General features: G+C 36.1%; 1 protein-coding gene across 3 annotated transcripts in view; it reads right to left on the bottom strand.

The window, feature by feature from the left end:
• Window positions 1–16651, bottom strand: part of LOC104901365 (hypothetical protein) — a 29904-nt gene extending 13253 nt beyond the window's left edge. For 2 of the 3 annotated variants that reach the window (XR_007269229.2, XM_010688932.4), the window contains exons 1-2: window positions 15973–16651; window positions 4904–5161 (exon numbers count right to left, since the gene is read on the bottom strand). Coding sequence is in view for 2 of the 3 variants with exons in the window: in XM_010688932.4 (XP_010687234.1) it covers window positions 4904–5161; window positions 15973–16413 (699 nt within the window). In the remaining variant the exon portion in view is untranslated. The remainder of the gene's footprint in view (window positions 1–4903; window positions 5162–15972) is intronic. The other variant, XM_010688930.4, reaches the window with a different exon arrangement.
• Window positions 16652–22596: the final 5945 nt, after the last annotated feature.

Genomic DNA, 22596 nt, shown 5'->3' with positions numbered 1-22596 from the left:
GAGATTCATTCTTTCTCCCAAACATACATAGGCTATGTTCAATTCACCTTATTTTTGCTTATTTCAGATCTAATCAAATCAGATCAGAAAAAATAAGTTCAGATAAGTTCAGATTTTGCTTATATTTAAAAATCATTATATCTTTCATAACATATTAGTAAAAATTATAATAATTGAATATTAATAACGTACTTATTGAGACGAATCAAACAAGACCCCACATGACTATATTTTTTCTTATATATTGAGAAAAATCTAAAAAATAAGATTTTGTAATCTGATCAGTTCAGATCAGATCAGAAAAAATAAGTTCAGATTAGATCAGATAAGTTCAGATCAGAAAATTTCAGGTGAACTAAACATAGCCATAGATTCCTCCATCTCTATAACCACCAAGAAACATGTCGGCCAAACTTCAGAAATCTTTGTTTAATAACCTCAAGATTATTATACAGCCACCCCTGCCTCTTGTTAAAGAGATGATCATGCGTAGGGATGGGAATGAGCCAAGCCTGCTCGCAAGTTATTCGAGTTCGGCTCAGTTAGAGCTCGGTCAAAGCTCGGCTCGAGTGGGCTCGACTTGAGTTCAGGTTTCGCTCGATATATAAATGAGCCAAGCCCAAGCCGTCTATGGCTCGGCTCGAAAGCTCGTGAGCATGCTCGAAAACTTCTTACTTAGGTACTCCCTCCGTCTTTTTTTATTTGCTACATTTTGCCATTTAGGGGTGTTTCAATTTATTTGCTACATTTGCAAATATTTCCATATATAGTACATAGGTCCCACACTTTATTTACAAATTTGCCATCACTCCCTTCTTGATTTTGTAAATGTTTCCATATATAATACATAGGTCCCACAATTTACCTATTTGCTTTTTTGTTAATTCCATTTATGTCAATGGTCCCCACTCCCTCCTTGGTCTTTGTGAAAAAGTGCTTGTAGCAAATAAAAAAAGACGGAGGGAGTAATATTTATGCAAATTATTAAGTGTCCCACATCGATTTCTAAGACAAACAACACCCTTATTTTCCTTTATTGTTTGCCATGTCTAACTTTTCTTGATGAAGGCTATTTATACTTTGACAACATTTCACAATTTATAGGTTGCACAAATCTTATAAGCTTCTAACAAATAACTTGAACACTATCTAATTATTATGCAATATAAAACTATTACGATCCACTAAGATAGCCGGAACGTTTGTTTTGGAATGGATGGTGGGAATACTTTACAAACTGAAGTAGTTTATAAATCCTCCCGGCCAAGGCTCGTAGCTGGATGATTTTGCTTTTTAACTTTAATATGTCCCACATCGAAGGAATAACAAGTATAGTGAGAATTCATCATTATAATTAAATATGGGTGTATCTACAAATGTTTAGATAATTTTAGATGTTGGGCCTAGCTTAGTTGTTGGGACTGACTCTTCAATATCTAAATCTTTAATGAATAAAAGATTTCAGTTGAAAAGATTAAGTTAAGCCGTAAAATGTTAGAGCCTGATTTTCTAAGTTCAACCAAGTCAATTTCGAGCCGAGCCTCACATTCAAAGACACAAGCCAGAGCCGAGCTCTGTTTTTGAGGCTCGGCGAGCCTCGAGCTCGAGTCGAGCCTTGTTTTCGAAACTCGAGCTCGAGCCGAGCCTAACACTATCTGTTACCCGGACTTGGCAAAATTTGCCAAATACCAATGTCGGTACGACATGACACCGACACCGGTACGAAATCCGTGTCAGATTCGGCAACCTCCACTCGAACACGGCGGCCTAAACTCTAGATACTCAAACCCTAGAGTTCGAACGTAAAGAGGAGAAAAGAAGAAGAGGAGAAGTGGGTAACTCATCTGACTCGCCGCCGGAGCATCCAACTCGCCAGTAAGTTTCATGTTTCTTCCGTTCTCTTCTTTCTCTTCTTCTCTCTTCGATCTTCTATCTCTTCAATTTTCACCTCCTCATCTTTTCTTTTTCTTTTTTTGTTGTCCTTTATACAGTAGATGGGGAAGCACATAAGTCCACGTGACTTTGTTTCTTTTTTTTTTTCTTCTCATAGGGAAAGCACATAAGTCCACGTGACTTTGTTTCTTTTTTTTTTCTTCTCATCCATTGTTCATGTGACTTTGTTTCTCTTTCTTTTCTTTTTCCTTCTTCTTTTTCTTTTTCTTTTTCCTTCTCTCCTTCCCTTCCTCTGTTCAGCTTTCCTTCTTAATTTTTTTTGCCTATTAACAATACAATCATAAAATATGAATTAGCAGATTAATTATTAAATTTTATATTATAAAATATTAATTTCGCATACCCATACCCGTGTCCAAATATCGGACAGAGTCCTCGTGTCCTGATTTTTTGTAAGTGTCGTACCAGGCACTCGGATCCGTACCCATATCCGACACTCCTAGCCGAGTCCAGGTAACATAGCTAACACTATTCGGGCTCGCCTCGCCTCATTCCCACCCCCGATCATGCCCCTTACTTGTGTGCTTGCAGCAAGGCCCCTTAATAGCCCTGCCACCACCCCCCACCCCTCTTGTTTCTCTTCCTCTTTTTCTCAATTCCAGTTAAAAAAATGATCAATCCAATAGACATAAATGTTATCGTGTAAAACTTTACAATCTTTGATAAAAGCCTTGACCCATTAAGCATATTTATACTATGAAACTCACAAAACAAAAACCTAAGTGCCCAGTCTAGACAAAAATGTTCATAAGTTCTATATTCTGCGAGAAAATAACAAGTTCCGAAAAGTAATTCTATTATTTCAACTATCATGAATAAAAAAAGTGAAATTCTGTTGAAAAAAGCTTCCCTTCCTTTTCCTTAGGTTATTTTATAGCTGCAGTAATGTGTTTTATCCCAGCGATACTTGATGTTTCCTAAATTTGTAGTCAAACTGCCACATGGTAGTTCAAGGGCTTAAGTTTTTCCCTCTTCTACCCTCCTTTTGTATAAGGTGACACCCCCTCAGTGACTTAAAAATATATATTTATAAATTATCATATCTAAAAACAAAGACATTGCAAACCCTATTTTTAAGGATACATTCCAAAATCTTGAGTTACAATAATGAAAAGGAATTTTTCTAACATGCTATTCACGTAAAATTGTTTGCAAAGCACAATAAAGCACTTAGGAGATATAGCTTTCAAAGTAATTTGATGGGAATAGCATTAATACCCCACAACCACGACCTCTTCCATGCTTGCACCACCAAAGTAGATTTTGAACTAAGCACCAATATTTGCTTTTTGTTAGAAATGCTTCCACCAAGTCAGGAGCTTGGATGCTCACATACAATAATCGTGAACCATCAATAATGAGCCAATTCTCGTATTAAAATCACAAGAACAAGAATAACACACAGAATACACTTCCACTATTTTTAAATACTTGCAACCAAAATCCTCTCTAGTTTTAGGAGGATGGAAGACAAGGCAACAACACAAATTAAGTTGAACTTACACACTTAATAACTCAATCACTCCTAGCAGGTGTTTAAATTGTTTTATGGTGTGTTTGCATAGAAGCATTCGACCTCAAATTCTGGATTTGGACAACTGAAATGCTTGGATGGACCTAGAATTTCAAATCTAGAATTAGCCCAAATTCTGGCATAATAGAGAAGACCCATAAAAGTAAGGATTTCAAATGACATCTCAGACATGTCATTTGAAATTACAGCACACCATACCTCCTTACTCCTCTTTTCTCTTTACTCTATCCTTAGAAATAAAAGCTTGTGTTCTCTCTCCACCCTCTCTCTTCCACCATCACCACCATATTTCATTTATTTGCCAATGTTGCAACCAGTACAGGCCACCAATAAGGTTGATGTCGATTCATATCCACACCGGCGCAACATTCATATTTCAGATTCCTCTGCTTGTTCCCACTTCTTCCTGCTTTTGTTTTGACGGGCCTCCTTTCTTACCATGGCAAGATTCCAATTTTATTTTATATTTTACAATGAAAAACTTTATAGCCAATGGCAAGATTTCCTTTTATAATTTTTTATAACGATATAGTTTAGACTTTAGAACCAAGGTGTAGTTCGATTGTAGTATTAATCTCCTTTTTGTAGCTAATTTGCGATTATTATATTTTGGTGAAAAAATGAATTCTGAAATTGAAATTCCAATCTCTATCCAAACAATACATTGGATTTGAAATAATTGATTTGAACTTACTTTTCCCAAACAAAAAATTTAAATTTCAATTTGGGAATCTAACCATCTAGAATTGAAATCCAGGAAATGAAATCAAGATTCCCACACACTGCCTTAGTTAATTTATCAGTTAGTCTATTCTATTATCCTCCTAAAACTGCATGCAAAGAGATTGATGGTAAGTATTCAGAAATAGACTTATATACGAATACTCACTAGGTGATGTATTAATATGAACGGACATAGCAACAGAAATAAAGAATAGAAGTATAAGAGATAGTATAGTAGTAGTAGTAGCAGTAGCAGTAGCAGTAGTATTGATTTCTACTACTATTAGTTCTACTCCTGATTAACTACTGCAAAACAATCAGATTAACATAAAAAGTAACAGAATTAGTAGTAGGAGACAGAAAATATACTTAGGTGTTATAATTAAATGAAGGAAGAAACAGGTGGATGGAGCTGCAACAACTCATCCACTAAAATCAAAACATTCCATGCACAGGATACAAACAATAGTTAGTTCCAGAGAGGTAATTATTTTATGCCAGCAATTCTACCACTTTCATAATTAGGTTAAAGTTAATAGGTGAAGAAGGAAACCCGGTTTCCGAATTGCCAAACAGTTGACAAAAGGTAGTCTTGAAGGTGAAGGAAGTTACATGGAAGTGCAAGAGAGTGGGAAAAAGAAATTATATCTGAATGTTCACTCATATTCAAGCCCTTCTACCAGCCAGAATTACCTCACCAAATGACGCAACTGATCGAAGTTGATTGAATCCAAGATCCAGGTGTGTCAATCTCGTGCACTTTCGTAGATTATCAACTTTTGCAAACTTGTTTCGGCTAAGATCAAGGGTTTCAACAGCTGGAAGGAGCTGCAATGACTCATCCATTAGAATCAAACCATTACATGCACAGGATACAAACGATAGTCTGTTCCATTGGGGAGATTCTTTTATGTCAGCAATTCTACTTGCAAACACATGACGTAATGCATCCTGAAATTCAACAGAGAGAAAAGAAATTAGATCACCATGCATGACCGTCAAAGCACCAGCATATTTTGCTGACCAAAACTGAGCAGAAAGGAGAGGAAACAATCAAAATAAAAGCAAAAATAAGGTAAGTAAAGAGACTATTAAGAAAGAAACAACAAAGATGTATAGTTACAGCTCCTTTAGTACATGAAATAATATTTGGGGAATAAAAACGAGCTTTCACAGTATGTTTAGTGTGGAATGTCCTGCATGAATATCTAACGCATCTGCACTCAAGAACATGTATCTCTTTTCATTGATTTTCAATACCGCTCGTCGTCTGCCCATATCCATGTTTCAAAGGAAGCGGTCGTAGCAAAATAAATGAATACAACCACATGTCTACAAAATATAGATACACTAGATTGTACTTCTATATGGAAAATTCTTAAAAGATCTTACTGGAACTTTATTAGCACTCCCTTGAAGATAATTGGAAAAAGGTAAAAAAAAAAAAAAAAAAAAAAAAAAAAAAAAAAAAAAATCAGTAAGTTGTGCGGAGATAGTTAGAGGACAAAGATAAAAACCCATATTCATACATATAGAGAAAAGATCATAGATAACCTATCTCTGCAATTTGTTACGGTAATCATTGCTGCCTATTTGGAGGTAAAGAGTTAGTAACAATTAAACTCTTAAAACGAAAACATTCCATGCATGTACTTCTATAGATAATTGGAGATTGATCTATAATTAAACCAGAACATCTGATATATAAATTTTCATGACTAAAAAAGTTCCAAAAGAAGCTATTTTACAATGTAATGATCTCAGTTAGCACTCGCTGTCACTACACAGTGAGCAAGAAGAAACGCAAGCTAAATCAGGTAGAAGGTAGTTTGTAGTAAGATGGTCACCACTGAGCATTCAAGAGGCCCAGACTCTCCTAAAATGAACAATAACAAAACTACAGATTACTTTTTCTCTTCCTTTTCTCCCTTCCACTCTTCCCTTTATATACATCCAGTCATCCACTACTTTCTCTCAATAACAAAATATACCTTTTTCCCTAACAGCTTATGACACTAACTGCCACTAATTATTCCATTCACAGAATGCTGCAATTTAGCTGACTTGGCTGATTTGCCCTTGCTAACCTTGCTACTTGACTGATCTGCCCTTTCCTTTTCGACATGCATATGTCAGCAAAGGTGGAGGATTGGAATTCATACCATTACCCCCCCCCCCCCCAAAAGACTCACCTTGTCCTCAAGGTGGAAAGACGGAAATCTAGCATGAATAGTGTCCATGTCTTCCCATATAGCCTCAAAGTATGGTAGATGCTTCCACTTCAACAGGACCTCAGTCTTAATTGATGTACACTCCTGAATATAGAGCACATCCAGCAAGGCCTTAGCTTCAACTACCAACTCCATGTCAGAGTATAACTCTTCGGGAATGGTAGGGAACACAGGACTGTCACCTACAACTCTCTTAAGCTGTGAGACATGTATGGTAGGTTGGATGTTGCTGTTACCGGGGAGCTGTAAAGATAGGCTAGCTTTCCCACCTTACGGATGATAAAGAATGGGCCTTAGAAACGAGCCGCCGATTTCTGAAACTGACGCTTTGCTACTGATTTTTGACGATAGGGATGCAATTTCAAGTAAACTTTGTCTCCCACTTCAAAAGACTCATTTCTCCTTTTTGAAGCTCATCCAAAATGGCATCGCGCTCCAGGAGCATTTCTTCCAAACTGTCCACTGGAGAATGTCCTCTACCCAAAAGAGCCAAATGTGGGAAGGTCCCGCCCATACACAACTTTGTAAGGAGTGAGTTTTGTGGAAATGTGAGGTGAGGTATTATGAGAGAAAAGAACCCATGGTACCCACTTAGCCCAAGATTTAGGGTGCTCAGCCACAAAGCAACGGGGGTAGATCTCCAAACTCCAATTGACATTCTCCATTTGCCCATCGGTTCGCAGGTGATATGAAGTACTGCATTTCTGGGTGTTACCTTGGAGACGGAATAACTCCTTCCAGAAAGTACTCAGAAAAATGCGACCCCTATTTGACACAATAGAACTAAGAAACCTATGTAACCACACAATCTCTTCAATGAACACATTAGCAACAATCAAAGCACCAAAAGGATGACGTAGGCCTAAGAAATGTGAATATGTAGTCGATCCACTACCACCAAAACAGTGTCTAGGGAAATAGGTAATCCATCAAAGAAATCCATTGAGAAATCATCCCCAATCCAAGTGGGCATGAGCAAAGGTTGAAGTAAACTTGCTGAAGATTGTTGAAATGCTTTCTATTGTTGACACACACCTCATTTATGGACATAACTTGTGATGTCCTTGCATCCCACTTCCAATACTACTCCGCCGCCATTCTAAGGTATGTTTCAACCTCCCCGACATGATCACCGACAAGTGCTTCATGATATTTATATAACTTAGAAACGAAAGTGGAATATTTTGGTAGGACCACTCGTCCCTTGTACAGCAACTTGTTTCCAGCAAGGGTGAAGCCCACATGAAGATAAACCTCCTGTTGAATTTCTCGCCTTTCTCGCCTGATGTGTTTCAGGGTGGGTCCTTCAAAATTTCGACTCTAAAACCTCCTAATCCACCCCTCGAATTATCACCAAAGGCCCGATTCCACGGCTCCCACCATTTTCTGGACACAGCATTGACCACTTGGTTTGCCGCTCACGGATTGAATTGAATTATGAAGTCGAACCCAATCAATCCACTTACACACTTATGCATCGTGCACCAATCTCACGTTGTTGTGTGATGTAGCGGAGGCTTTGTTGGTCCGTATGAATTGCAAAGTGATGGCCCAACAAATAATGTTTCCACTTTTGCACAGCCAAGCAAATAGCCATCAATCTTTGCCAAGCAAATAGCCATCAATCTTTCTCATAGAGCGATTTGCGTTGAGGTGGGGGCCAAGCAACTTACTATAAACTGCACCAACCCCAAAGCCCGAAGAATCGGTTTCAACTATTTTTCTCCAACTCTAGCATAGCAAGCACAGGTTGGTTGGTCACAACCTTTTTCAATCTTTCAAAAGCTATTGTAGCCTCCATCAACCATCCGAAACAGTCCTTGAGCTAGACAGTTCGTGGCTCCGCAATCTGAGCATAGTGCATTATGAACTTGCGATAGTATCCATAAGGCCATGAAAACCTCGGAGTTCGGGGCAATGACCACTCAAGCCCTTATCTTGATCCACAGCCACCCCTTCAATGGAAATTAAATACCCAAATATGCAACTTGCTGCTGCCCAAAATCACACTTCCTCATATTGGCAAACAACTGTTGTCAGCCAAGATCTCTGTAATAGACTAGCCTAGGAGGGAGGGGTATTTTAGTAATATATACTAGTTAATATGTTAGCTTGGGGAATAAGGCAAATACACTATAAATAGAGGAGATTAGGGATAGAAGAAGGTATGAAGAAAATCTTGGAGGATTTAGCAATTTAATTTTGGGAGAGAAACAAGCCTCTCGAAAGCTTGTTACTATCTTGTTCACTATCAAATTCAGTATTATCAATCAAATATCAGTTTTACTCCTTAATCTTCTTCTTTTATCAACCTTAGTGATGCTAGTCCATAACCTTATTCTGTATTATCAATCAAATATCAGTCGGCCGCGGAACATTCTATTTCCTCGTTACAAGTCGTTCCCGTGACAACGCAACTGTTCCCGCAAACGAAACCGCAACCGAGTTTTTTCTATGGATGTTGTTGAGGACCCATGCTTTGAGCCAGGTCCATGCAAGTAATGAAGATGAGATGGAGACTAGCCCAAGGTTTTGAGAGTTGACCCAAGAAACTGGGCCTCCTCAATTGGAGCCCATTTTCCATTTTTTTAAGCAATGGTCTTTAACCTCAGGTCACATATTCAGGGTCAAGGTTTTCAAAGAAATAGTGGGGCAGCCTCAAATGGGAAGCAATTCAGTGCATATGCCTAGAGAAGGAAGGCCTTATACCGCCATCACTCATCCTAGGCCCATTTACTCCACCCAAGTTCAAGTGGTCAACCCTTCAACTCATGGACCCACCTATTTTTCAAATTCAAAATTTCCAGCCCACACTCGTATCACCCCTTAGTTCCATTTCAGCCTAACCAATTGTTTTAAACCCACCCAATTTTACCCATTCAATCTGTACAGCCCATCTCTTCACACTATTTCTTTTACCACCCAGTGAGTCCAATTCATCCAACACCTTTTTTCAACTGCAACTGGTGTCCAAGGAGCTCCACCTACTCTACTCCAAAAGTGGTACTACCTGGCTCATTGTTGACTCCTTGAAACACCAAAAATAGACAGTCTTGTTTCTTCACAATGGTGACAAAGATGATCATGATTTCTATCCACCTCGAGGACAAGGTGGAAGTTTGGCATGTTAGTATTGTAATAGACTAGCCTAGGGGGGAGGGGTATTTTAGATACATTAGTTAATATGATGTTAGCTTGGAGAATAAGGCAAATACACTATAAATAGAGGAGATTAGGGAAAGAAGAAGGTATGAAGAAGATATAAAAGGATTTAGTAGTTTAGTTTGGGGAGGGAAACAAGCCTCTCGAATGCTTATTTCTATCTTGTTCGGTGTCAAATTCATTATTATTAATCAAATATCAGTTTTACTCCTTAATCTTCTTCTTTTATCTAGCTTAGTGATGCTTAGTTCATTACAAATGATGTTAGTTCATTACTGAAACCAACTCCAAATTTCTCACATATTCCGCCACCGTCTTACTATAAACAAGGATATCATCGAATATCACTAACACAAATTTCCGTAAGTAACGGCGGCAAACGTCAATCATCAATGATTGAAAAGTAGCCTTGTCAATCCAAAAGGCATGACCAAGAATTCTTAATGCCCCTTATGTGTACGGAAGACCATTTTGTGTGTCTTCTGCCCTAACCAAAATTTGAAAGCACCCTGCTTGAAGATCAAGTTTAGAGACAAAGTGGCACCATGAATCACATCTAAAAGCTCATCAATACGGAATGGGGTACTTGGCGGAAACAGTTTCCTTGTTGGGAGCCCGATAATCAACACAAAATCTCCATGATTAATTCTTTTTTTTCACCAATAAAACCGGACTCCATAATAGGCTAGTGGAAGGCATGATGGAGTGGTGTTACACATTCAATCTCATCCTTTTGAAACTATTGTTAACGTTAGGGCCGCACACTCACGGGATTGCTACCCTCTTTGAGTGTGATGGAGTGGTGTTACAAAAATCGGGGAAAATTTATCCTACACTTCTTGCACAAACTCATGCAACGTTCCAAACTCTCTTACTACCCCCATTTTCTCCACTTAGGTTCAGTTCTAACCAAAGTCCTCCCCCTTCCTTCTGCAAGGTTCAAATTATAGTCTTCAAGAAAACATGAGATCATGCCAAAGTAGGATCTCCAACTAAGTTCACCTTGAATTGCATTTTGTGGGTTTTCCAATTTGTCACAACAACCCTAATTTCTCAAGCCACTTAACAAACAATATGGGTTAGAGTTACCCAAGCCCAAAGGAATAAATCTTCCACTATCAACACAACCCCTTCTAAGGCGAGTTACACGTGTTTACAAACCCCATTATCTCGAAACGCCTCACCATTCCCCAAAGACACCCCAAATCCCTTTGACCCTATCACCGGAAGCCTGTGAAACATTTCTAAGGAAATGAAATTGTGTCACTTCGGATTAATCATCATAACAACCATTTAGGGCACAATAAACCAATAACAGAGTTTAGGGATACATTGGTTGTTGTTTCCTTAGTGGCGATATTGGCCATTCACTACATCAAAAATCCGACTAAGGTTCAAAATCATCACCTCTATCCATAAGAAGAACGCTCTATTGCTGTTGCTACTACTACTACTACTGCTAAACTCCTTCTTCCGGTGACCTGCCGCCCATTTTTCATCGCATGCAAAACATATGCCCTCGGCTCGCCACTCTTTCTGTGAGAGCCGACGTAGTTCGCTGTAAGTTTTTATGGCACTTGCGTATGATTTGGGTGAAATGACATAACCTTGTGATTCATTATGATTTGAGGCCCAACTTTTAATTGAGGGGTTAGTGGGTTGGACTCCATAATAATTAGGCACACTTGGGCTTAAATTGTATATAGATAATGATCCACTTTTCATTAAATTGGAACTAGGCCTCCTCGATCGAAAAACTCGATTCCCCTCTTCAAGTCGGCCCATCGTCTCAATAGCTTCTTATAGGTTAATTGGGTCGAGGACTCGAATCTATATGCATTTTACCCATTAACAAACTTACTAATAAGTATCAACTCTAGAATTCCTTTCCCGCAAAGCAACAGCGATGAAGTTGCGGCAGTATGGCCACGTACCTTAGTTTTAAAGGCGCGTGTCGAAGGGAGGCACGTGCCAAAGGGAGGCGCGTGCCGCGAGGCGAAGGGAGGCGCAAGGCGAAGGCGCACGCATCTCGTAGACGAGGCGCATCTTTGGGGTCAAAATCCTTAATAATAATTAACCATAGAACATATTTTGTACTCCAAAGAACATAATGACAGAAAAAAAAAATATATAAGCTATTGTAATTTTTTAAAAAAATAAAAGCTATTGTTCGTACTTTAGATTCGCTATTGTAAAATTTTATGATTGCCTATTTATTATATCAATGAAATTAAGGTACTTATTTAAAAAAACCTTAGTCATCGGCTAAGAAAAACTGAAGCAATAATTTAAAAAAAAAAAAAAAAAATAGAAGGAAAGGACAAGAGACTGGGAGAGGATAAGAAAAATAAAAATAAAATTGAAAAATTGATATGGTCACATTTCACATGGCTAATCAGACATGAAGTTAAAAAAATACAAAGAAAAAGGTTGGAGATAAGGCAGAAGCCACAAAACCTCGAAGGAAGAAAGAGATAGATGGAAGAACGAAAGAACAGAAGAAAGGAGTTCGCCTCAAAAGTTCGAAGGAAAGAGAAGAAAGAGAAGAAGAGAAGGTCGTAGAGATACAGAGCAAACTAACCTCGAGAAAAATTATGTCGGCGCTGGACATGACGGGAGGTGCCGTTGGCCACCAGAAAAGTCTTTTCGGCAAGTATTGTCCACCCAACGACCACAAATTTGTGCTATTGGTTCGCATTTCGCAAATTAGGGTTTTTGCAAAAATTAGGGCTTTTAATTAAGCTTTGATTTGATAAGATATCATGCAATTAACATAGGATTTTTGCTCGAAATTAACAAATTAAAGCAAAGGTAAGTTAAAATTTGAAGACATTTTCTTATTTTTTCTTAGATCTGCTTTTTCCCTTTATCTTCCGTACCTCTCTACCAAAAGCGGCCGCCTTACGCTTCGCGGAGGCGTATCAAGGCGCGCGCCTCTGAGCGCCTGGGGTAGTTCGGCTTGCCTCACTTTGGAGATGCGTTTTTGTCGTCGTCGTCTGGATCCGCCTGACGCCTAGTCGCACCCTGGGCACGCTTTTTAAAACTAAGGCACCTACTACTCAAAATGAGCTGGCGTGGGTTGGCCGAAATTGAGGCATGGCGAAATGATTCAAATAGGTCCAAAGGTGAATGGAATGTCGTTTTCTCCCATTGGTGACACCGAAGGGCATCGCCTTCTGTCGCCACTACAGCCACCTCCAACTTCTCGCCTTTCAATCGATACAATGAGCGCTCGGGCCTCAAATCCATCCGACGGGGTCTCTTCTTTCAAAAATAAGCATGTCTAATTTTCAATAACGCCAATTTCCACCTCCACCGCTAAACCCACCACCACTAGAACCTTGTACCCTCCCGGCCCACCACCACCGAACCTTCTGTTTACAAAATAAACTCACCTATTAGGGGTTCCTCCACCATTACCTTCACCATTACGCTCTCCTCCAGCCATTTCTCCAATTAAGTCCTAAGCGACACTTCCCAACTTATTCATACACCGGTTGCACCACATGCTTGGGTCGAAGAACGCATCTCAGCTTGGAACTTCTCTTGGCTCTCCCTCATTAATTTGATTAACATCTCTCTTGATCGAGAGATACGACCCTCCAACCTCTCATCCAACGCCTAAATATCTTTTCTATTTTGCTTAAAAGTTTCGATTCGCCTCACCACAATCTAATCCACCACAAATAGCTTCATGGTAGCAACCGCAAGGTTTGATTGGTTCACATATTTGAAACAATGGTTTCTAGGGAAGACAACCTTTCCTCTAATATATCTATCCGTTGAGAGGTGTTCATCGGAGTCATGAATATGTGCTCTGAACCAAGTGTAACGATCTCAGTTAGCACTCTCAATGACAGTAAGCAAGAAGAAATGCAAGCTAAAATCAAGTAGAGATTCGTTTATATTAAGATGGTCACCACTAAGCATTTGAGAGGCTCGGACACTCCCAAAACGAAATAATAAAACTACACATTACTTTTTCGCTTCCTTTCTCTCCTTTACACTCTTCTCTTAATATACATTCACTACTTCCTCTCAAAAATAAAATATTCGTGTTTCCCTAACAACTTATGACACTAAGTGCCACTAATTATTCCATTCACATAATGCTGCAATTTAACTGACTTAGGTGATTAGCCACCTTGCTACTTGATTGTGCCCTTTCCTTTTCGACATGCATATGATTGGAATTCATTACATAGAAGTCCTTTATGACATGGTGAAACCATGCAAGTACATCTTCTAGCAAAACACCAATTGGAATCATAAATTCAAATGACCATCAAAAATCACCCAACCTTCTTAAAAAGTGTGAGGTGTCTTTAGAAGCAAAAGGATTCTAGAGTCAAGCAGCGAGGTGAAGACATGCACATCACACATGCGTGACACACTTTTTTTTGCAAAAGGCTAACTAAATTTACTTCCATTTTTAGAGCAAGATATGCTTCTTTTTATGTTTTATTCAAGGAACAGTGCTATTAACCCAGAATGAAAAAAATTTGATGAAGGGCCAAACAAAAAAAACTAAGAAGGACAATTGCTTCGGGTACGCCTCATCATCCACTATGCCTAGGGTTTCTAGAAACGAGGAGGCTAGCACCTCTTGATGTGCTTTATAAAACTAAGTTGCCAAAATTGTTCAACGAAAAACCCCTCCTACATTTTTTGGGCATGGTGCAATTAGATTATCAAGCTACGCTATTTAAGTTCCAAGCTAGTTATACAAATATAAGTGTTGACATAAGCATTAATCTATTAAAAAATGAATCAACAAAAAAACAAAATACCTTATTTAAATTATTGTTATGATCCCTAATCTTGAACTTATAGGCTCTATCTTGTATTTTTTACCTAAATCTCAATTGGTGTGCACTTATTATCATTGTAAATATAACTTGGATCCCTAAAAAGAACTTAAATTGTATGAGCTTATTGACCTTCATCTAAACTTACTTACCCTCTAAATTTTAAGTGGCCTACTAGCAATTATCTAAACTTAAAAATCGTGAAACTTCTTTTTTAAGTAAAAAATTAAAGAAAAAATCATTACACATGCACCTAAATTTGTGCTATTTGGTGCCACACTTGTGCTCTATTCGTTTCACTTCAAGAAATATGTCTTCATATATTGGGCAATAAGTTTATGAATAATCTGATAAAGCCTACTCAAATTCAGCTCACAACCAATACTAGTTCCAATTTTCAATCAATACAGATATAGATTAATGGTTCACATAAGGCTAATAAGTGCCATAATTTCACATTAGTTTACAAGGGCTAATAAGTTAAGGCCCTATACTTTTATATTAGTTCAAATAAGGGCTAATAAGTACTAAACAAATATTGAACCCTCATAGCATGATTCGGGAACAATTTTTGTTTTGTCATTTTATAAACATCCTCGGCATTCATAACTACGGGAATTGTAATTTGATTGGCGAAAGTAGAGATGCACTAGAAAAATAATGCGAAAGGAGCACATTTTCATCATCGAGTTTTCTTCAAGTACAACATTTCCTTTGTCAAAGTCAAAGCTAGAATCAAGCTCATTAAGATGTTTCACTATAGTTTCGTTCCTTATAACACCAACTACGAAGGGAGCTCTGATTCTAAAGAAAGAAATTTGCAAAGAGGGCCGAATTGGAATGTAAAGAACCTTCTGTATAATATAATACCAACTAGAGTTGTATTAGCTTTTAGTTTTGGAACATAAACAAGGAATTGTGCTTCTAGTCACATATTACAACTTTCCATCCTCCTAAATTTTGAGCATGCTATAGATGAGGATTTGACCACCTAAAAACAATCATGAAGCAACCAGATGGATGCTTAAACTGTTTACAAATTACAATGACTAGTGTCAAATTGCCATCATATATCCTCGTAAAGTTGCCAAATACGGATGCATGAGGCATTTAGGTGAGCCCTTCCCCTCAAAAACCATTTTCTTTTGGAGGAAAAATATATTTTTTCTATAATCTTTTATTTGGTTGGACAAGCAACTGAAAAAGGAAAACTAAAGTGGAAAAGAGTTTTCCATTCTTTTGTAAACATTTTTCTCCAAAGTTGAAGAAAAACCAATCTCCTCGACTAACTCATTCCCAACCTCTCCATTTTCTCCTTCTTAGCTGAATAGTTTTCCATCAAACAAAACAAAGCAAAACTACTATTCATTTACATTATCCTCCTGAAATATTTTTATGAAAACCATTTTCCATCAAACGAAACAGACTGTACATGGCCCATCTGAACTCGAAACCCGGCACTCGTAGATCGCTTCCAAGTCAATCACACCCAATAAATGTCATAAATACAGCCAATGAAATTAAATTGATGAATCTCTAGAACAATTGAGCTTAAACTTACAGTGGAATTGTGACAAATAAGTTTCTCCAAAGTATTCCTCAACTCAAGCAACCCTTTCACAGCCGTTGTGGAAAGATCGCAACCACGAAGCTCAAGAACCTTCAATCTCCCAAAACCAAGCAACGACAAAGGCGTGGGATCCCTGGAAGAAGGGGGAAGAACCGATACAATCTTCAACAACGTAAGACGACATAGGATCCTCCGAAGCTGCTCCAGAGCGCGGTGATCACCGAGATCAGAAACGTAAGCGCGAAGATAATCAACTGGAGCTCCGGCGATCAATCTCTCCAGTTCACGAAGCGCTTCCAATCTCGATTGTACATAGTGAAGCCCGACTGGGTTCAGTTTTAAAATTAGGGTTCCTTCGAGTAATCCGCCTGCGTTTTTCTGAACGAATTTCACCAAGGATTCAAGGTATCGATCTCCGGTCACAATCTCCATTGATTTAACAAGAATTTTGGGGATTTTAAGGCAGAAAATCCAAGAAAATCTGCATAGTTAGTACTTTAGTTGGTTGGATACTACAACAACGGTGTTGGCACAGGGAGAATTTGGGTATATTTGTTGATGAGATTGGAAAAAAACAAGTATAAATTTCCAAAGTGAAGAGCGAGGATGAGAAAGATAGACGGTGAAGTGCAAGAGTACGATAATTATACTTGAGAAATGCGATAAACTCGAAATTCATAGCTGTTATAAACACGGTGAAAGTTCGGCATATGATTTGAATTAGGGTCTAATTTAATTCGATATGAGTAAAATTTGGATTTTAATTTTCTAATCTGAATTTAAATCAATTAGAGATTGAATTCGATTCAATCTAAATTTCCATACTCTACACTTGATCCAATCCAAAACTCCGATTTTTTAAAACTTAGTTTTTCAATAAAATTAATTACGCATAACAGCAGCCTAGTAGATTTGGTAAATGAAGAATTAAGTGTTGTTAGGGGTTTAGGAGTATGTGGAACACCCCCACCGACCCGAACCCTTCTTTAATCGATAAAGCTCGGGTTTGGGGGGGAATAAATCCACGAGGGTTCGACTCAACGGGTGGCGCTACCGCTGCACTTATCTCCTTGGAAATAAAGGCAAGGCTAAATTAAAAACAAACTAAACTCAAATTCATTAATCCTTACCACCAAAGTAAATCGTTAGTTAAACATTACTAATTAATTAAGTGTTTCAGAGTTCCAGCGGAAGCTAAATCATATGCTAAGTGGATGACAACTCTAAATGATTTCCCTTTTGTTCCCCCGATCGATCACCCACCTGCACAAATACATTGAAAAGAGACGAGAGAGACAAGCTCCCAAAAATCATAAAAACTGAGTAATTCCAACTCCATCCCGTAAAATACTTAAGTTGAAAATACTTTGTAAAATAGTAGGTTAATAGTTTTGGAAGTCATAGCACATATATATATATATATATATATATATATATATATATATATATATATATATATAGAAGAGAGAGAGAGAGAGAGAGAGAATTGAGTTCAGGTGAGAATGATGTTTTATATGAGAAGTGAGAACAAATATCAGCCTTTAGATCATGACCTATTTAACGACCCAGATTAAAAGAAAAAAGTTAATTGAAAATTCCCAAAACCTTCATGGGTTTGTCGCGCATTGAATTTTTCCTGAACATTCTCTCTTTCTCTCTCATCTTGTTTCTCTCTCCTCTCGTTTCTTTGATTTTTAGCACAATCTTGACTGATTTTTTTTTCCAAATCATCATATCTGTGTGAAAGTCAATGCTTTAGATTATTACGATGTGATTATTTCCAGGTGCATCTGGATTATTTTTGAGGCCAATTTGGAGATTTTTGACAAAATTCAACTGCCAATTTCGGTTTATTATCAATTCATTATGTGTAAGTATATTGTGTTTTTCATTCTTATAATTTCAATTCAATATTTCAATTTTAGTTTACATTTTCTTGTCTTTCGATTTTATTTCCTATTAATTAGTTTATTGACGAAATTATCAAAAAAAAAAATTCTTGACGAATTTTAGGTCATTTGTTGTTGGATATAAGTTTCATTGAATCTTCGATTATAGTTTATCTGTGTATAGTTCATTTGTTTTTATCTTGATCCCAATCAGTTAGTAATCGGGGGAATCTGGTTCGATTTTTTTTGATGCAAAATCTGATTTGATTATGTTTGCTACCTATGCTACTACAGTACTACTCTTAGCCGCGTTGTTAGTGCTTGGAATTGTCTCTTTTTAAGAAGTGTAAGTATGTGATGCTATAACTCTAACTATTCACTAACTCTAACAATTCCATTACTTGGAGGTTACCTTCATAGTAATTTCAGATTCTTTGATATTCATCGGAGTTTAGGTATGGAAATTGACAGTGCTTTGGATGCACCTCATTGATCTAGCAATGGTAAGATCACTTCGACTATATATTAGTGAGAAATCATGTTTCTAATATTTATGCTTGTGATTGATGATTTCTCTTTAATTGAATAAGTTAAGCAGAATCTTTTAGGTTGATATCATACCTTTATCAAAAGAATCATTACAGAAGAATAAGCTAAAACAATCCTATATCGCTATCTATGGGTGTCTACATATTTAATTAATAAAGAAATACTACTAAACCTGCTGAGGTAAAACTACCAGTTCCACTTGCTTTGCATGTTTCCATATGCTGTAATTAGCAAGTTTAATAACCAAATGGGGGAAGTTAAGTACTCTGGCTTTGTTTTGTAAATCAGATGGTGATTCCCGACGTCAGATTTTGGATTAGAAACTATCCCAACATCTGCTAAAGAATCTGCATCAAGGTATGATGGCAACCCCTAGAAAATCTAATTTCTCGAATACAACTTTTATGTTCCTAGTTAAACACTCATGCAGGCTTGCTTGCCTCTTCAATGATTATTGGGAAGATATTGGATTATGATTAGAGTTATATAAATTAGTAGTTTGAGTAGAGTTATATAAGCTAGAAGTAAGTACTTGTGTAGTTTCACTAGTATTATAAAACCTATTAGCTCAAATGGTAGAGTATTTTGCCATGCACAAGATGTGGGTTCGATTCCCACATAGGTTATGATATGACAACTAGAACCCTAAACATAAAGTAGAATAAAATAAGTACATTAAGACTCACGTGCACAAACTAGAACTGAAAATTGTCATTATTTTGACTCAAACTAGTCACATTTTTTTTTCTTCTTTTACCACATTACCAGGTCAGCCTTAAGAGCAAAATTACATCTAAAAGCTGAACAAGACCATGTAAATAAGAAGTGCTCAAAGCATATTAAATAATAAGAGCCTGTATGGGAGTCGAACCTATATTTTTGTGTATTTGCATACATAATACTCTACTAATTGAGCTAACAGGCTATCAAATGGAAAACATAATTCCAATACTGAGCAAACACACTTTAGTCAATAATCCATGTGCCTTAACTCATCATATAGAGTAGTAATATTGTCGTAACTCTAGTGAGACATTGGTATAACTCTAGGGCTATAACTATACAACTCTAAAGAAATGTTGCTATAATTCTAATTAATACTTCATATAACTCTAAACAAGCATTAATGTAACTCTTATATACTACTTCCTAGAACTTTAAACAAGTCTTGATACTACTCCAAATATTAGTTCTGATAGCTCTAACAAGTGTGGACATAATGTATAACTCTAATGACTTCCTATAAACTCTAAAAAGATAAAGTTCAACTTTAAACAAGCATTGATATACTCTAAAGAAGTATTGCTATAACTCTATTAAGTTCATCATATAACTCTAAACAAATGTTGGTATAACTCTAATTAGTAGTTCATATAACTCGAAACAAATGTTGGTGTAACTCTAATTAGCACTTCTAAAATGACTCTAGACTAGCATTGATATTGACCCGTAACTACTACTTCCTACAACTCTAAACAAGTGTGTACATAATTCTAGTTACTACTTCCTTTAACTTTTAACAAATGTTGTTAAAATTCTAAGTAATACTTCTACAACTCTAAAGAAAGTATTGGTATAACTCTAGTGACTAGTTCCTACAAACTCTAAACAAGATTTGGTATAACTCTAAATCTCTATTATATAAGAGAAGGGGGGAGCAATGGTGTCCTCTTTTGAAACGCCTATTTTGCCCCCCTTCTCTTTCTAAATTACAAAAGGGATGTCAAAATCAAAATACCAAAAATAAATTTACAACACTCACTCACAAATCACTTAAAAGAAGAAACTTTACAAATCACCCATACAATTGAGAAAATCACGTAATAAAAATCACATAAAACACTCAAATAACCAGGAAACTTTATTAAAACCTCAAATTAATATACAAACTAAAACTAATAACCTAGAACGTCAATACATACAAAAACATTTACAAAAATTTACTTACACATTACTATTCTCAAGAACCATTCACAATTGATGGTGGGTCATGATAAAAAATAGAGGTATATTTGTAGTGAAATCAGAATTTAGAAATTAGACAAGGAAAAAAATTATTTACTTTTTTATAGTGTTTCCTATATATAATGAAACTTTTACATATATTTGGACGTATTTTTTTCTATTATATAATAGCGATAAATTATCAAGCTAAAAAGGTTTATATAAAATATCATTCAAGAATTAAAGTACAACATATCTCTATTATATAAGGGAAGGAGGGAGCTATGTTGTCCCCGAATGAAGAGACTATCTTACCCTCTTACATTCTAAATTACAAATTCACTTACAAATCAAAGGGGACTTCAAACAAAAATATCAAAAATATAATTATAATAATCACTCACAAGTCAACTAAAATCATAAAATTGCATAATTTACGTTATGCAAATCACTAAAATGAGAAAACTTTACAAAAACTTAAAAATTCACTTACAAATTACAACCTATGAAAAAATTGACTTGAAATCAAAGTGTCTACTTTCTTTACAATTTATGAAGTACTGTACTTAATTCAAAAATCAACTACAAAATTATAATATTAGAAATCATAAATAAATTCAAAAAATTTTCTATTTTATTCATAGAATTTTACTTTGAAAAGTAAAAAAAAAAAAAAAAAAGAATAGTGAGAGACTTAAGTGACAGAAACTAAACCAATCAAATTTTGCAACTAAAAACAATTATACTTCGTACGTCTAATGTTCAAATTTTTTGACTCTTATGCCGAAGAAAATTGAGTTTATGTTCGAAAAAATTCAAGCACGCATCGCGTGCAAAAAATTCTAGTAAGTATTGCCACAACTCTAAAAAGTATTGTAATTAACAACTCCGATTAGTTCCTCCTATAACTCAAGAATATATTGTTACAACTCTAGAAAAGTATTGATACAACTTTAATTAGTTCTTCAATAACTCTAAACAAATGTTATCATAACACTAATAGTTTTCATAGTTCAAATGAATACAACCCACCAGAGGAAAATAGGGAAACAACAAAGAATAATCAAAATTCAAAATCAAATGAAGAATCCAAGTTGAGCAAATTCGCAGTTGATAAACATAGAACTTGAAGGATACAAAAAATGATCAAAGTTCATAATACTCTTTATTCAAGTTCAACTCAAAGCCACCCATACAAAAAATGATCAAATTCATAATACTCTTTATTCAAGTTAAACTCAAAGCCACCCAACATTCATAATTTTTTAACTGAACGACCTCTGATTTATATGTCAAGAAAAGGAACTTTCTTCATCGAAGTGTATGCAATCACTATATTCTAAAAATTAGATACATTGGTAATTGTAAGTTCCTATAACTCTAATCAAGTGTGGACATAACACTAATTACTACTTCCTATAACTTTAAACAAAGGTTGTTATAACTCTAACTACTACATCCTACAATTCCAAAGAGGTATTGGTATAACTATAATGACTAGTTCATATAATAACTCTAAAAAAGAGTTGACATAACTCTAAACAAGCAATGTTACAACTCTAAACAAACATTCTAAAATAGCAACTCTAATTGCTATTTCCTATACCTCTAAAGAAGTATTTCTTATGACTCTATACCAAGCTTGTTGTCACTCTAATTACTAGTTTCTATAACTCTAAAGAAGTATTTTTGTAATTTTAATACTATTTTTTATAACTCTAAATAAGTATTCCCCTAACTATAATTACCACTTCTTATAATTCTAAAAAAGAGATGAAGTAACTCTAACTAACGCCAGCTATGACTCTAAATAAATATTGTTGTAACTCTAGTAATAAATAATTATTTAACTCAAACAAAAGTTCGTGCAACTCAATCACTTGACCAACCTACCTACGGTTTGCTTGACAACATTACAATCCACGAATGCATAGATTAATTTCAGCAAGAACGTACCAAAATTCGAACTAAATCTATCAACATCAAGTCGTAAAATCGAAGAAACATAAAAACATAAAACAATCCGAACTATAAAGATGAATTCATCACCATAAATATTTGAAAAATTCAATAGTAAATCACAGTGAATGAATTGAATTGGATGAGTACTAGATAGATCTAGATGGGGAAGAGACTTACGGTATCAATTCGTAAAACTAAAGATGATTGATTTGCATTTGATTGATCGATTTGTTAATACAAATTCATTTGATGAATGAGAAACACTAATTTT

The sequence above is a fragment of the Beta vulgaris genome, chromosome 8, assembly GCF_026745355.1.
Source record: "Beta vulgaris subsp. vulgaris cultivar EL10 chromosome 8, EL10.2, whole genome shotgun sequence".
NCBI lineage: Eukaryota > Viridiplantae > Streptophyta > Magnoliopsida > Caryophyllales > Amaranthaceae > Beta > Beta vulgaris.
This window is presented reverse-complemented; position numbering and strand designations above follow the sequence as displayed.